We start from the raw sequence: 17,895 nt of genomic DNA on the forward strand, positions 1-17,895 counted from the left end.
GCAGCAATTGACTTGCTTGGAATATGTTCTCAGATATATTTGAATCAAAGCTTGTTAGCAACAGATTTTTAGACTGTACCTGGTAGCCGTTTGGTTTGGAAGAAATGCGCTACACTTTTTATTGTATTATAATACTATAATTGTTTTAGCAAATTCCACCAGCAAATCTTTCTTTTTTCGTTTTTCATTCGCTTTGATTTTCGAATTCTTCCTGTTTATATTGTTGAAACTTTTTTGCGGTTGGCATCTTTAAAAGTTAAATGAAGCTGCTCTCCGACTCTAAAGTTCATAAGTGACTCATGTATTTTCTTCTCTCCGGCCATTAGTTTTGAAGCGTCTTTGCAATTTTCAGATCTTGGAAACCAGAAATCATCAGACTTTTGGAAAAAGGTTTGGTGACGCAAATGGTCACTTGGCATATTAGAGTAGCTATTTTTGTAGAAGTGTTTGTTAATTTTGTTCGGATATAAGTTCATGATTTCAATATTAGTTGGGCAATTGCCCTCCATTTTACTATTAGGTGAACTTATGCAGAGGCTTTATTTACTTTTTCGTTATGTCTGGATCAATCAGTTATCCGTTTTTATATTGATTGGTATTAAGTTTTCTCATAAGTCTAAGTTCTGCTGATGGTCTTCGTCCCAAATTGCGCATATTTGACTGCTATGTAATGAACTCAGTTTTGTAATTTCTGCTTCATTTTCGTTATTCGTTTGGCAATTAAAATTTTAGGAATCAAATTTTCCACATGCATATGCCAACGTTAGAAAAAGATATGGCGTGCTTGATCACACTTTAAGCATAATTTTATATTCCTGTTCTGTCGCTGAACTTGTTTGTACGCAAGAAAAAAATTGTCCGCAGCAGCAATTGACTTGCTTGGAATATGTTCTCAGATATATTTGAATCAAAGCTTGTTAACAACAGATTTTTAGACTGTACCTGGTAGCCGTTTGGTTTGGAAGAAATGCGCTACACTTTTTATTGTATTATAATACTATAATTGGTCTGTTAGAAACTTAACATATATATTGTTCATGCGTATCAAATGCACGAAAGAAGTCCTTTATAGTGGTTGAAAGTTTTAGCTGAGGTGGAGAGAACAAATATGAGTTTAACGCTACTTTTTCTTAAGATTTTCCTAATGGGGAGTTATTTGGATTAAAATAACTTTCAATTAGAAATACAAATTTGAAGCTTGTGTCACACAAGAAAAGTAGTTGACATTTTGGTTCGGCCATCTTTATTGACAAAAAAATGCTTTTTTGCGGTCATCCTTCTGTTTTTCATGTCTGTTTTGGTGTTGTCTAGAAAAAAAATGTTTTGTTTGTAATGGCTTGAAGAAATATTCCAAATTTTTAGCCAAACTTGCAATAAATTTCTGAAAGAACTGACCAACACCAATTAATATTCACCAATTTAATTCACAGTTTTAGGTGGCTTCACCATCTTCGGAAGTTTTTCCAAATCTGCAGTTTACTAATGGAAAATTAAGTTATCGAGTAGCTGAATACTAAACTCATCTGCCATTTGCATCGAAAAATAAGCCTGGCTACAAACAATTTTTGCAAAATTTGTTTCGCCTGCTTAATGAGCACTGGCATCGGCGATTGTCAGAATTGAAAAGTTAAGATTTGAGTAATTGAGATTAAGTAGGTGACTTCCGCTGTGCGAGAATTGTCGAAGAGTACTTAAAAACAATTGTGTTGTAATGATATTGTAATACTGCATAAGTGCAAGTTCTGAAATAAGTTCGTTGCGTAAGTGTTTCGGACTGATAGCATTTGGAGAAAGTACCTGACTGCTATGCTCAGGTATCAACTTGACTGGGCTCGCAGTTTTTTGTCAGCTAAATCTAATCAGTGTCTTGCAAAAAAGTTTTAGCAAATTCCACCAGCGAATCTTTCTTTTTTCGTTTTTCATTCGCTTTGATTTTCGAATTCTTCCTGTTTATATTGTTGAAACTTTTTTGCGGTTGGCATCTTTAAAAGTTGAATGAAGCTGCTCTCCGACTCTAAAGTTCATAAGTGACTCATGTATTTTCTTCTCTCCGGCCATTAGTTTTGAAGCGTCTTTGCAATTTTCAGATCTTGGAAACCAGAAATCATCAGACTTTTGGAAAAAGGTTTGGTGACGCAAATGGTCACTTGGCATATTAGAGTAGCTATTTTTGTAGAAATGTTTGTTAATTTTGTTCGGATATAAATTCATGATTTCAATATTAGTTGGGCAATTGCCCTCCATTTTACTATTAGGTGACATTATGCAGAGGCTTTATTTACTTTCAAATTCAATTGATGGTTCTATCATCCCTGAAGCATATTTATACGCTCTCTCCGGATTGGTCTGTTCACATTCGATAACTGTTGATTTGGATTTATGGTTATTCTGGAGACTGTATGTAGAATTAGCCAATTCGATATTTTTCTATTGTTTTATCCTGGTGGAGGTAACGAGATAGTTACGTCCGGGAGTTAAATTATTCCACCAAAAAGCGTATCATAATATTGTTTTTGCGAAAGAATAGAAGGCCAAGTAACGCTGGGGTCGTATTTTTCAAAATTAAAATCTCTTCTGTTAAAACTAGAGAAAGTGTTCCGGATTCAAGCATCAATTGATGGCTTCTTTGATCTGAGTGACTGGTTCACGCTGATTTATTAGCATGTCCTTAGAATCTGAAAACTATTCTATTTAAATTATGCGGGGGGGGGGGGTGGGGGGAGACAAACGGAAAATATTCTACAATTCACTTATTTAATAATAAAGATGTAGGATCTGGGATCTATTCTGTTTCGGCCCCCCAGTGTTTTTTATGACCCCAATTACAAATTTTACGTTTTTATGTTGTTATAGTAGAGCACGTTACTATGTGAGAAAATAGCACGTGCGTCTGGGGGTCATAAAAGATTTGTGCTCACTACGCCGGGGGGGGAGGGAACAGAATAGATCCAGGATCTGTTTCGATAACCCCACTGAGCTGGGGGGGGGGGGGGGCAAAACAGAATAGATTCAAGATATAAAATTATTTGTTTCCTGGGGTTATAACCTAGCGAGCAGGGGTACAACAGTTCTCTTTCAGCAATTTAGTGCAGCTGCTACTTTTTTTCTAAAATTCAAACTCAATTTAAATGATGCAATGCACGTGCTTATCTCAGAACAGCATGTTATCATGTTAGAATAAAATTAGACAACTTTTTCTTGAATGAAACGGGGACCTTTAGTGGAAATTTAATTAAAGTTACAAACGTGTTTTAGAGCTATAAACCTCATATTTTGCGCTGTATTATTAACTCTTTATGTTTGATGTACAAGAACTTGTGAAATGGATCTTTCTTCAAAATTTTACCCGAGGAGACTGACCACGCAGTTTGCATGTAAGTAAAAAAAGTACGAAGATTGGGTCTTTCTCATTCTAGCCCCCCCCCCCCCCCATGAAATTATTGCCCCCCCCCCCCTAAAGTTGTGGTTACCATGATGGGGGCTATAGGATACCTGACAAGTAAGCTTGGAAGCTTGGGGGGGGGGGGGGGCTATAATGCCCGGTATGGATTCATAATCTTGCAAGATACTTGCAAAGTTATTCAAATCTTGCATGAATTTTGCAAGCAGCTTGCAAGTAGTATGTATTCCCTTTCAAGATTGCCTGCATGATTCTTGCAATATTTTGAATTCTTCGATCACTTGGGCGGGGACCTCCTCTATTTTTTTTGGGGGGGGGGGGGGGGAGGTTTGCTTTACTTTAACGGTACAAAATAAGATCAAAGATACCAACACAACTGGTAATGAATAAAAAATGGGCCAGAAACCAGCGAGGGATTTCTGATTTGACTACTCGAGATTTTTTGGGCCCTTCCCATTATAGCCCCCCTCATGAAATTATAACCCCATTATTGTATAATTACCATGATGGTGGGCTATAGGTTATCTAACCACTAAGCTGGTGGGGGGGGGGGCTATAATGGGAAACACCCGACTTTTTCAACAAATATACAAACATATTAAGGATCTATTCTGTTTCGCCCCCCCCCCTGCAGCTTAGTGAGCATAAATCTTTTATGACCCCCCAAGCGCACGTGCTATTTTCTTACATAGTAACGTGCTATATAGCAACATATAATTTGTAACAGGGGGTTATAAAAAAGGGGGGCGAAACAACTTTAACACTCTAAAAAGAAACCCTTTTTAATTACGGTCAAGCAATAAGTGAACCCCAAACAAGTACTTCTCTTTATACCCCCTCCCCTTGAACGAACACATAGCCCCCTTATATGGTATATTTTCAAATATATTCTGCCCCCCCCCCCGCGCCTTAGTGATCATATCAAGCACGTGCTACTTATTTACATAGTAAAGTGCTATATAACAACACATAAATTTGTAAATGGAGTTGTTACCGAGTAAATAGCAAAATGAGCAACGCTCTATTTAATGAAATCTAATCAGCGAGAAAGTTTTATTTCGTAATTTCTTAACCATGTCAGCCTTATATCCGTTCTTTGGCATAGAAAGCTCAGAAAAAGTTCGTTTAACATAATTTTTGAACTAATATACTAATATACTAAATCGATTGCGCTCATTTTAGGCTTGATAATTTTATGTTTCAAAAACTTGTCGGTGATCAATCTTAGACTAAGACCTGCCAAAAAATGTTACTAGATCTGCCGGTTTGATGCACTTTTGCCTTGATACGTTTAAATACAGTTGTGGGATCTTTTCCGCTAGCGCCCCCCCAGTAAGTTAGGCACCCCCCATTTTTATATGTTTTAACATTTTGTATGCATTTTAATTATTACATGTGAATACGCGTAAGTAGGCATTTAGAAAATATTAACAGAGCTGTGGTTCGAAATTAATACGTGCATAATAATAACGAACTGCGTATAATGTAAACATCAACCAAAAACTTGTTCTCATTGCGTTTTTAGGAATTACGTGCTTTGTAAAGGGGTCTACTACTTTGATTTTCCTGAAAAATGTTGCCAATGAGGTTGTTGATGTATTGTACTAGGTACGTAATCATGATCATAAGTAACCTTTGCAGAAGGGAGCAAAACAATAATATTTGGGGGGTGCCTAAGTTTCAGCCATATAGGACTGGGGGGGGGGGCGCTAGCGGAAAAGATCCCAGTTGTGCCTCGCCAGATGTCTTTATCGAAATTATGATGAATTAAACAATGTTCCGATAGAGTGTTCTTTCACCTAAAGGAGTCATAAAAACACTGGGAGGGGGGGGGGGCTAAACAATAGATCCCATTTTTTAAATCTGAAATATGTAAATCTTTTTCGTTCAATCAATAATTGTAAATCAACCAGTATTATTTCCTTACATTGTCCCCTTCTGCCCCCCCCAGTACGTTCTGCTCCCCCATATATAGAGCACCGGCCATTTTGTAATAAAAGCCCCCTCACCCCCCATGAAAAATTATACCCCCCATTACAATATATTCAACATGAGGGGGATATGGCTTATCTGACCATAAACTGGGGGCTATAAAAGGAATAACCCGTAAAAAATTATGTAAAGAAATTGTAGTGAGAGCCCACTAAACGGGTGCAAACGGAGTAGATCCAAATAATCTTACAGTATTTTAATTTTATGAGAACCTGATCCAAATACTTTCTTATCCAAATAACCTTGTTTATATGAGAACAAAGTTTGAGAGATCTAGAGATCTCTTAGTAAAATCTAACATTTTGCCAGCAGAACTTTTAATAAGCCAGATTAGTGTTTAAAAACTTAGAAATGGCATTTCATTACTGAAATCAGACGACACTGAGAGTTTTTTAAGTGGTAATGTCTTAGAAGAAAAAACAACAGAACTGAACAGCTAATTCTCCTAAGGTCGAGTGGTCGATCACTACAAAAGAGAAGCATCGAAAAATGGTATAAACTTCCGCGTGTAGTCCGGATTATCAAATCACGCTCACAGTTTAAACACGTGTTAAAACAGCATCTGCTCCAACAAATTTGTACCGTTGGAAAGGAACGTTGGTGGCTTCAAAAGTTATTTTTGTTTTAAAAAACGGAACTACTAATTTTGATTTTAACGGAACTACTAATTTTGATTTTTAGAAAAACGGAACTACTAATTAAACAGGTGCCTGAATCCTGCGTTTTAATCTGAACACTTTTGTGTCGTTAAATCAATTATGCAGGTTTCTCTCCAAATTTTTATCCGTAGTTTGTTCTAAATCTGAATAAAATTTTTCGGATCTTTTCCGTTTGTACCCCCCAGTACGTTATGCGCCCCTCAGTTACAGAGCACGTGCCATTACATAGTAAATCACTATATAAAAATATTGCACGTGCGTCTGGGGGTGCAAATAATATGCGCCCACTAAGCTGGGGGGGCACAAACGGAAAAGATCCAATTTTTCATAATTAGGCCCATTTTGACTTTCATTTTGATGGCGAAAAATGTTTACATTATTTTGTTTTTAATAAGCTTCTGTTTTGAGTTCTGATGTTTGTTTCAAAAGAGCTTCCTGGTGTTATCGTATTTGATTTCTGGGAAACAAACAGTTATGCTACAATTTATTTTCTTGGGCTAGTTCATTAGCAAAATAATAGGGGACATTTAAGACTGATATAATGACAGTGAAAGAAGCATTGTGGCTGTAAGAAGATAAAACATGTAAGTAATAAAAACGGAAAAGTAGACCAAAACCCAGGAAGAATTGTTTCACTTGATTATTATGGCGGAAATTAAACTTCGTCAGCTTACATCAATGAGTATGTTTTGAGTCCCTCGAAATTTAGGTTTTGAACACAAAATTTATTTTTAAAAAACAAATAAAACCCTACCTACTTCTGGATTGAAACAACTTATAAAAAAGTTGTTCAGGGTTCAGTCTGCCAATTATATCGAAATCCGGATCTATTCTGTTTCCCCCTCAGCGTAGTGGGCTTACACTTTTTACGCCCCCCCCCCAGGTGCGTGTGCTATTTTTTTTACATTGTAACGTGTTATATAACAACATATATTTTGTAATTGGGGGCGAAACAGAATAGATCCCAAAATCCAATAGAATTGTTAAAAAAGAATTCTCTAACGCCCCAGTGTTTTTACGCCCCCGGTTAGAAATTATATGTTGTTATATAGCAAGTTACTATCTAAGAAAACAGCACGTGCTTCTGAGGGGCGTAAAAATATAAGCTCACTAAGGTGGTGGTGGGGGGGGGGGACAGAATAGATCCGAATTCAATATACCTCTCATGAGACGAAAATTAAGCTTTAAGTTTTGGAATTTGTTTCGACAAAAAGTATCCAACAAATTTAAGACAAAACAAAACCTGAATTCTGTATTTTCTTGTCCTTAACACTGACGTATATTATGTATTACTTCGGAAGACCATCATTGAGAACATGTACATTGCTTGATGATTGGAATGAACTTTTAGGTTTGTCGGCAATATTTCTCCGGTCTTTCCCATTATTGCCCCCCATAAAAATAAAACCCCCCATTTTGTTATAATTACCATGATTGGGGGAGCTATAGGTTATCTGACCACTAAGCTGGGGGCCTATAATGGGAATGACCCTGTTTTTCATTTCATTGAAAAACATATCAGTGTTTTTATTTATAGAATCCTGTCACAGAGACCATTCTTAGACTTCTGTGTTGTGTATATGACCACAATGTTGAACATTCATACACATTTCATTTGCATATTAAGTAACCTATTTGCACAGCTAATTTTTTTGTCAAAAACCATACATTGCTTTACATTTTTGCTGTTGAAAAGAAATCAAGTTTTGTTGATGTCGAGATAGTGGCACTAGAGTTCAAATTTATTGCTGTTTCACTACTGATCTAGCTTCAATTAACATAATAAAAACTGATATTTGAATTAAGAAAGTTCGCAAAAAATTCAATTTGTGTGTTTTCTAAAAAGTCAGTGAAAAAAATGTTTTATTTTAATTTTGCAAACACAATGGTTCATATGAGAAGCCATTTGAGAACCTTTGGAAAATTGAAGTGACTGCGATTGCACATAAACGCACCAAAGTTTTGAACGAGGCAAAGTCTGGATCATAGGCATTTTTTGGTCTGCCTGGGTATTTTCATAAGCAAAAATAGTCTGGATGGGTATTTTCATAGATCATTTTGAGCGAGGACCTCAACCTGGGGGTCTGTAGTTTTCCATTTCTAAAACGAACCATTTTTATAAGCTAATGTAGATGTATTATTGGCGTTTTGTGAGTTCCAAGGTAATGTTTTGCTATACATTTGTTGATTTCAAGTTTTGGAAAATTTTAGATAAATTCAAGTAGACAGTGCACAATCTTTCATGGACCTTAAACGATTACAAACATGTCTATTTGATTAACTTCAAGGTATTTCATCAACAATATTTTACAATTCTTTTCCGTTGACAGGTCAGAAAAAGAAATATTTCAATGGAAGCTAAAGGAGAGGAGTTTGGATTATTTGTGTTATTATACAAACAAAGTCTGGCAGATCACATTGGCAACTTGATTCTGGTCTTTAACAACAATATTGTCTTCCCTCAAACTAAACCCCCCGTGACTTTTGTAGCTAGTTTCGTTTTTTATAAATTTCCATTGCTTTTTTGATCTTGGAACTTGATTTTTGTTCATTAAAAGTACTTCTTTTTAACATCATTAGAAGTTTTCTTCATTTGTTTTCTTACAGAGGTAGTAATACTTTGTATAAAGTTCGGTAGTGTGAATTTTCTTCAACTCAAAAAATCTTTTGTTTTTCAGTTATAAGAAAAGAAATTCTTTTTTTTTCAACCGTTTTCTGTTGTGTTTACCTTATCAACTACAACTGAAATTGAAAGTGCACGAGAACTCAAAATTAAATCAAAATTTTGGTGATTCCACCAAAATAATGGTTGCCTCAGTCAATTGATACAGTGCAAACAATTCTTTTTATGCAAGATGACAACTAATTTTTGGTCTGGAAAATTGTCTAGTATTTCTTTTAAAACTTTTGTCTAGTATTTCTTTATTGTGGTCTATTGTTAAAGATGATTGCTGTTAGAATATCGATCAAACTATAGTCTTAAACTTAGTGAGAATTAGAAAGAAAGTTTGGCTTACCAGATTAGAAAGACAAGCAATATGACTTCGATCAAAGAAATTATATAAATGAATCGTCAAAAAATGGTGCTTAGAATCAATATTTGGTTCAAATTGGTGAATCTAGATAACTATTATTAGAGTTAGATTAATTGATGTAAAATCTTCCCAGCATGTATTAAATGATGATGATATCTCCGGAAGTGTGAACGAATTCTTAGAAAAGTGCAAATGCATTCCATTTATGGTTCCCTTTGCGACTGATTTGCAGAAGCAAACCATTTTGGGTAACCTTTGCAACCCCCACTATAAATCACGGTGCTAAGATTAGTTTTGAATCTTGACTTTTTCACACTGATAATGGGTATACATACAGCTGATTTTTGAGTCCTTTTTCATCCCCAAATTCAAATCACAATCTTGATCTAATAATCAGATCTCTCCTGTAAATCTCTAAATTCTACTGTAAAATATCATTTTGTTATTCTCTCATTTTTTGAGAAATTGAATTTTTTACTTTGTTAAAAGCGCTTTTTTATTCCGCTTGCGAAAGACCATAACCCAACATACACAGTTTTGAGCTGATTGACCCTAACCTAAGTATCAACTGGATGACGATGGCATCCAAAGTACTTTTGCACAATAGTCTATGTCGCGTTCTTTTTTGATATATTTTAACCAATTGTTTATTACTAAAATGTCAATTGGTCGATTGTCTTTTATTATAGCACCAAACAAAATTACATTATCCAATTTAAGAAAAAAATCGAAGCATCAACGGTCATTTGAAAACTTTTTATTGAGCCGTATGCTACATTAATAAAATTTTTTGCTCAAATTTTTTTACTAACTTCAATTCGCATTGACCGAGAATATTTTTGAGTTTTCTACACCTCCTGCTCTATGTGCTTTAGTTAAGGATGATCTCCTAAATTCTACTGTAAAATATCATTTTGTTATTCTCTCATTTTTTGAGAAATTAATTCTTTTACTAAGTTAAAAACGCTTTTTATTCCGCTTGCGAAAGACCATAACCCAACAGGTTATGGGCCCAGCAATTTTCTAAGTCATAAAATTAATTTCCAAAACAAAACTAATTTGTTGTTGACAGTCAAAATCTTTTTCTGCTTAGTACCTTTTCTTTTCACAACTGTTTTGCCTGCTCAAACTCCAATGGATCAACAGACAGTGAAGCTGCTGACCTACACAGGAAAGGCACAGGACTTTCCAATCTTGAGCACAAGATTTGTGGCGATGATGCAGACGAAGGGACTCTACAAATCACTGCTGGGGACAAAGGAGCAACCCAATGAACCTGCGCCACTGGCCAATGGGGCAACCAATGATGAGAAGAAGAACCACAAGGTGCTGAAGGATGCATTTGAGAAGGAAGTTGCAGACATCAAGGAGAAACGGAACAATGTGTGGTGCCATCTGGCACTGGTTCTAGTTGCAACAACCCTCATGCTGATGAGACATGACTTTGTGGGAGATGATGGCATTGGAGATGGAGCAAAGGCTTGGAAACTTTTGCAAGAGAGATTTCCGAGTGTGGAGACGCCATCAGTGGTGACTTTAGTGGCACAGCTTGCTCGACCGCAGCTCGAGGATTCTGAGGATCTGGACAGCTTCTTCATCAGAGGACAGGAGTTGCTCTCAAGGCTACAAGAAGCAGGGGAAGCAGTCTCAGAGACCCTCTTCAACGCCTCGGTCCTCAATGGTCTGCCAATGAGGTATGAAAGTTTTGATATACAGAAAAGCTTCAAACCGGCAACGAACTTCACAGAATTGAGGAAAAGTCTGCAGAACTTTCATGAGAGCACGATGCAGAGAAACAAGGGACAAAGTGGTTCAGTGGCACTGGCAGTGAAGCGTGACTTCAAGAGGGGACCCAAGAAAGGAAACTGTTTTTTGTGTGGGATCCCTGGACACTTTGCCAAGGACTGCAGGAAGAAGGAGACAGCACAATGCAGCAAGTGTGGTGAGTAGGGTCACCTAGACAGGGCATGCAAGAGACAAAGAGATGGAGGCAAACATGAGTCATTGGCAATGGGTCCAACATTGGCTGCACCAGACGAGGAATGCTGGGCAGCTCTTACCCAGTGGAAGACAGCAGGCATGCTAGTGGACAGTTGTTGTACAGATCACATAGTGATGAACATCGATGCGTTCCTGTACTTTGTGCCCATTCAATCAGTGGTCAGAAATCCCAACGGAGAGGCTTCCAGAGTGGTGGGCAGAGGCTGTGTGAGGATCAGCATACCCTCAAACAAGAGAATTCCAATGCGAACTCAAAAATGTTCTGTGTGTGCCGGACTATTCTTCAAACCTCCTATCAGTCTCAAGATGCACGGAGTGGGGACATAGCTTCACTTTCGAGAGAGGAAACAGCTGCATGAAACTCCAGAAGGGAACTCGGGTAAAACTAACAAAAGAAAATAATTTGTTTTACTTACCCTGCAGCGTCCTAGAATTCAAGATGAGTTCCAACAGCGTGAAACTTGACAGTGCACGGAAGTGGCACAGACGATTTGGTCATTTGAATCAAGCGGATGAGGTCAGGAATGCACCAGAGACAGTGGGGTAACTCGATGATGTATGCAATGTGTGTGCATTGGCCAAGATCACAAAGACTCCAGTACCAAGAGTGGCAGAGACCCAAGCAGAAGAGAAGCTGGAGAGGGTGTTCACAGACGTGATGGGACCTTTCAGAGTAGAGTCACTGTCAGGGTTCTGGTTCTGCATAGTGTTTGCAGACCAGTACACGAAGTTTGTGTTTGTGGAATTGCTTAAGGCAAAGAGTGAATCATTGGCCAGCCTGAAGAAATTTGTTTTCAGTGTGGGGACGCCCAAGAAGCTGAGGCAAGACAATGCAAAAGAGTTTCTCTCAGAGCAGTAGAAGACGTTCTGCTTAGATGCAGGCATTCTACAGGAGAAGACCATACCAAAGACGCCACAACAGAATGGGTTAGCTGAGAGGTGCAACAGGACACTGCTGGAGATGGCAAGATGTTTGCTCATTGACTCAGGACTTCTCAAGATGATGTGGGGAGCAGCAATTCGTCAAGCAGCAAGGATCAGAAACTTGATTGTGAGACGAGGAGAAGAAAAATGCCAGCAGAGCTGATGAGAGGTATAAAACCTAAGCTTCCAATTAGTAAATTATCTATTTTTGGTTGCACAGTCTTCATGAGGAAGAGGGACAGAGAAGTCAGCAAACTTGAGCCCAAGGCACTGGAAGGAAAGTTTGTGGGTTACACTGAAGGAGAAAACGGATACCTGGTGTACATACCCAACACACGCAAGGTGATGGCAGTTCGAGATGTGATCATCAAGGAGTCTGAAGTGGGCTCAATCCCTGACCTACTAGATGATGGGTCGGACCTGATGAAACGGCTGACCTACTAGATGATGGGTCGGAACTGGGAATCTGGCACCCAGATGATGGTCATCAAGACGATGACAACAGAGAACGACAGGACACATCTACTGCAATAAAGGAGGAGTGGCATGACGCAGGGAGCGTGAATACTCAAGAAACAACACAGACAAGAGGCCTCGGATGTTGGAGAAACAGCATTAGATGAAGGATCTACTGCAACAAAAGGGAGTCACAGAGACTCAGAGTCACTGGAAGACAGTGAAACAGAAGACTTCTCACAGTTAGAGACAGTTAGCTTCAATGAAGATGCACTGGAACACGCGGACAGAGCAGAGCCCAGACGAGAGACACGAGCAAGGAATGTTCCGCAATTTATTGGAGAAATCAGGACCCATCTTGCTGTGACTGAGGGCAACTATGTGGAACCCAAAACAGTCCACGAAGTCAAGCAAGGTGACGATTGGGATCAGTGGCACCGGGCAATGAAGGACGAGGTCAAGGCACTCCAAGACAACGAGACTTGGAACCTAGTGAGACCAACCACAGACAGGGACGTCATACCGGGCAAATGGGTCTACAAAGTGAAATTGGGACCCAGTGGTCAAGTGGACAAATACAAAGCGCACTATGGGGCAAAAGGCTTCAAACAAGTGGAAGGACTGGACTACTTTGAGACTTTTGCGCCTACCTGCAAGCCAGAGACATTCAGGATTCTACTTCAGCTATCAGCGGAGCAGGGCCATGTGATGCACCTATTTATGTCAAGACTGCTTTCCTGCACTCACCAATCGAGGAAGATGTGTATCTGGAACTTTCTACTGAGACAGGGGTTCACCAGAAGCAGGAACGATCACTGCTTGTTCGCAAGATCAGAGGCAGAGGATCACACCTTCATCTTGGTCTGGGTTGACGACATCATATTAGCATCAAGAAGTATGACAGTGGTCTCTGATGTCAAGAAGGCACTAGAAGCAACCTTTCACATGAAAGACAGAGGGAGACTACACTGGTTTCTGGGTCTAAGAATCAGACGAGAAGAGGGCAAAGTCACATTCGACCAAGAACGCTACATAGAAACCATGCTTGAGCGGTTTCAAATGGATCAATGCAAACCCTCTAGAACTCCAGCTGATTTGAATTTGAAACATCAGACAGCACAGAACGGATACGAAGAAGTGGACCAGAGGATCTACAGAAGCTTGGTTGGATCACTTCTGTATCTGGCCAAACAGACGAGGCCAGAAATCATGTTCACGGTCAACATTCTATCCAGACACATGAATGCACCTACCAATCAAAACTGGATTTGTGGAAAACAACTTCTGCGATATCTTCAAGGTTCAAAAGGTTTAAAACTTACTTACACAAAAGAGGCTAGTTATGATTTAGTAGGGAAAAGTGATGCAGACTGGTCTGGAGACGTGAACGACAGAAAATCAACAACGGGCTATTACTTCAAGCTCAACGGACGTAGCGCAGCACTTAGCTGGGGTGTCAAGAAGCAGGCCACAGTTGCTCTTTCTTCATCAGAAGCAGAATATCAGGGCATGGCAGCAGCAGTTCAGGAAGCACTCTACCTGAAACAACTTCTAGAGGATTTTGGCATCCGACAGAAACGTCCAATAGCAGTTGGAGAAGACAACCAAAGTTGTATCAGACTCTGCCAATACCCAGTCATGCACAAAAGGAGCAAGCACATCGAAACAAAGTTTCACTTCATCCGGGACAAGACGGAGGATGGGACTATTTCAATTCATTACGTCCCTACAGACAAAATGGCAGCGGACATCTTCAAAAAGTCCTTACCCGTTTCGAAAGTGGAAACATGCAGAGCAGTTTTGATGGGAACAGACTCTACGCAATCAGCTCAAGTCTGAGTGGGGGTGTTAGAACATCGATCAAACTATAGTCCTAAACTTAGTGAGAATTAGAAAAAAAGTTTGACTTACCAGATTAGAAAGACAAGCAATATGACTTCGATCAAAGAAATTATATAAATGAATCGTCAAGAAATGGTGCTGAGAATCAATATTTGGTTCAAATTGGTGAATCTAGATAACTATTATTAGTGTTAGATTAATTGATGTAAAATCTTCCCAGCGTGTATTAAATGATGATGATATCTCCGGAAGTGTGAATGAGTTCTTAGAAAAGTTCAAATGCATTCCATTTTTGGTTCCCTTTGCGACTGATTTGCAGAAGCAAACCATATTGGGTAACCTTTGCGACCCCCACTATAAATCACGGTGCTAAGATTAGTTTTGAATCTTGACTTTTTCACACTGATAATGGGTATACATACAGCTGATTTTTGAGTCCTTTTTCATCCCCAAATTCAAATCACCATCTTGATCTAATAATCAGATCTCTCCTGTAAATCTCTAAATTCTACTGTAAAAAATCATTTTGTTATTCTCTCATTTTTTGAGAAATTATTTTTTTTACTTTGTTAAAAACGATTTTTATTCCGCTTGCGAAAGACCATAACCCAACATACACAGTTTTGAGCTGATTGACCCTAACCTAAGTATCAACTGGATGACGATGGCATCCAAAGTGCTTTTGCACAATAGTCTATGTCGCGTTCTTTTTTAATATATTTTAACCAATTGTTTATTACTAAAATGTCAATTGGTCGATTGTCTTTTATTATAGCACCAAACAAAATTACATTATCCAATTTAAGAAAAAAATCGAAGCATCAACGGTCATTTGCAAACTTTTTATTGAGCCGTATGCTACATTAATAAAATTTTTTGCTCAAATTTTTTTACTAACTTCAATTCGCATTGGCCGAGAATATTTTTGAGTTTTCTACACCTCCTGCTCTATGTGCTTTGTTAAGGATGATCATCTTTGATGCAAAAATGATGACAAATGGAAACGAGCAATCAGGAATACCAATTCTATCAATTTTTCAAAAAATTTTCGAAGAACTAGCAACAAACTTTAAAAAACTGTTGCAAAGTGTTGAAAAAATCGACTCATATTCAAATTTATTATACTTGTTTCTGCATTTTGAACCAATTATGAACCAAGTAAATTTTTTAATGACTCTAGGTTAAAATATGGAATTAGAAAGGGACGAAAATCAGCTTTATGTCTTCTAGGAATTTGTTTTATTGAAACATCTGCGTATTGGCATCCACCAGATTTGAGACAATTCCTCAGAAACAAAACTAAATTTTACATTCTGTACCTTTTATTTTGAACAACATCGCGTATTACATCTGCTTCCTGAAGACCACCATTGATAACATGTACATTGCTTGATGATTGGAATAAACTTTTAGGTTTGTCGGAAATATTGTTCATTTAATTGAAAAACACATAGAATCCCTGTCATTGTTTATAGAATCCCTGTCACAGAGATCATCTTAGACTTTTCTGCTCTGCATATGACTCCAAATGGAGAATGAATTTTTGGTACACATTTGCCAATTAAGTCACCTATTTGCAGTGCTGAGTCTTTCGTCAATACCTTGATCATTGGTATTAGGCCCAAGATGAACTAGTTTGCGTTCCACTTTTCCAGTTGACAAAGATCAATTGTATTGTTCACGTCGTTGATAGTTGCAAAAGAAAATATATTTATTGTTGTTTGATTTTTGATCTGGCTTCGCTTTATATAATTTAGGCGGATATTCGAAGTGAATAACTGTCTAAAAAATCTAGGCACAAACTTGAGAAAAAAAATTAACTGACCTATCCTGGCAGTTCAATTTAAAAAGACCTTTCGAGCATATAATAATTTAGCATTTCAAAAAGTTTCCGACATTTTTATTGCCAGTTTCATTTTGACGAATATACAATTTTTTAGAGACTTCAAGAGCTCGCGCTTAATATTCTTCCGCGCTCAATTTTCAGAAGAGTATATTTGCTCGTTATTAATTGCAAATGTTCATGACCTCTGTAATTTTGAACTCGAAATTTTCATTGACAAAAAACAGTCTCGTCTCTTTCCTAATTTTAATGGGAATGTAAAGAGATTATTTGTGGACAACAATTCCCTAAAATGTTTTTCTATATATAGGCACAAAAGTCTGAAGCATTTGCCTGCTTAGCATAATTGACCCATTTGACTATACTTTTCTTCAAGAGCTGAGAAAAAGAACTGTGCCGCAAGATATCTCTTTTAATGAAAGTTTAGGGCGACGTACAAAAGATTTTTTAATGAGTCTTGTCTATGGGGACATTGTTGATTTATTATTACCATTGTTTCTATAAAGCGAAAACATAAAACTTTTAATAACAATGATTTTTTGAATTCTCCTTATGATTCAAGCCCAATACGTTCAAATTAAACTAAACAAGACACATAAACCACAAATTAAAGAAATAGTTAGAAATTAGTACATTCTTAGACTTCAAAATGTTTCACAGCGATAATCGCGTTAATCCCTTCCTAATATAGAAACAAAACGGACGCAAAATAACTAATCAAATCACTAATCAACTCTTATCGTCTCCAAATGTAGACATTATGTAAATGTAACGTTTCTGGGGGGTAACATTACATATTAAACGCTTTGACCTCTATCTCTGAGACTTGAACAGCTGACCTCGTGCATGTGTGCCAGCTCGTCTACCACTCTTCAGTCATACTATGTATTGAATCAGCTAAGATGCTTTTATCGAAAGAAATTTGAAGTTATAGGGGCGAAATCGTGTATTTCAGGTTTCGTCCCACCAGCCATCATGACATAACCAACCCACCGGTCTTGTTTTAATGTCTCTTAAGATTGATGTGAAAAGGACCAACTTGAATAATAAACTAAGAAAGAAAAGTAATTAGATTTAGGATCAACTTTACCGCTTAATTGTGCAAAATCAACGTTTAAGAAAGCATAATTATGTAAAACCAAAGCCAAATTGGGCAACCCTTTGCCCACTGTTGTTCCTTGTCAACAGTTGAAACTTTCGTGAGAATTGCTTCACAAATCTTCTTTTGCTACCGTGAAAAAGTCATCCGTTTCCTAACCACTGAATTACATCTATATAATCAACATTATGACTTGATGTTTCTTAAAGTTACACACTTTAGCACGTGCCTCCTGGTACACTCCGCCCCCCTTTTTGGGCACCAAAAATCTGAAAAACTGTAGTCGATCTGTTGTTCTTGAAGTCTGTTTGAAGTTGCTCTTTGTCGTCTGGTCTGGTTCTCTTTCGCTCAGTTGTGTCTTTAGGTGTAGCCGAACTGTAAATTCTTGCTTCAGCTGCTAATGATTCCGTTGAAAATGTTGTATTGAGTTGTGTCCTCAATAGAACGCTGATCTTGAAGTTATGAACTCGTCCATATCTCTAAGTATTTTTGACCTGCCTTTGATGATGTCTGCTATTGAAGAATGCGTTGAGTGCTGTTCGAAGAATGCTGCTGTTTCTGCTGAAATAATTCTTGCTGAAGTGTTTGTTTTTGTCGTGAAATTTCTGTTGATGTCTTCAATCGGTGTTGTCTGTAGCTTGTTG

General features: G+C 37.8%; 1 protein-coding gene across 1 annotated transcript in view; it reads left to right on the forward strand.

Annotated features, from left to right (window-relative positions):
* The first annotated feature begins 3,128 nt into the window (after window positions 1-3,128).
* The window catches only part of LOC142350688 (uncharacterized), a 36,218-nt gene continuing 21,451 nt past the window's right edge, over window positions 3,129-17,895 (forward strand). Inside the window, exon 1 of the mRNA XM_075402616.1 lies at window positions 3,129-3,374. Coding sequence (XP_075258731.1) covers window positions 3,373-3,374 — 2 coding nt within the window. The 5' untranslated portion in view covers window positions 3,129-3,372. The remainder of the gene's footprint in view (window positions 3,375-17,895) is intronic.

This window comes from Convolutriloba macropyga, chromosome 12 (assembly GCF_964194025.1).
Source record: "Convolutriloba macropyga chromosome 12, txConMacr16.3, whole genome shotgun sequence".
NCBI lineage: Eukaryota > Metazoa > Xenacoelomorpha > Acoela > Convolutidae > Convolutriloba > Convolutriloba macropyga.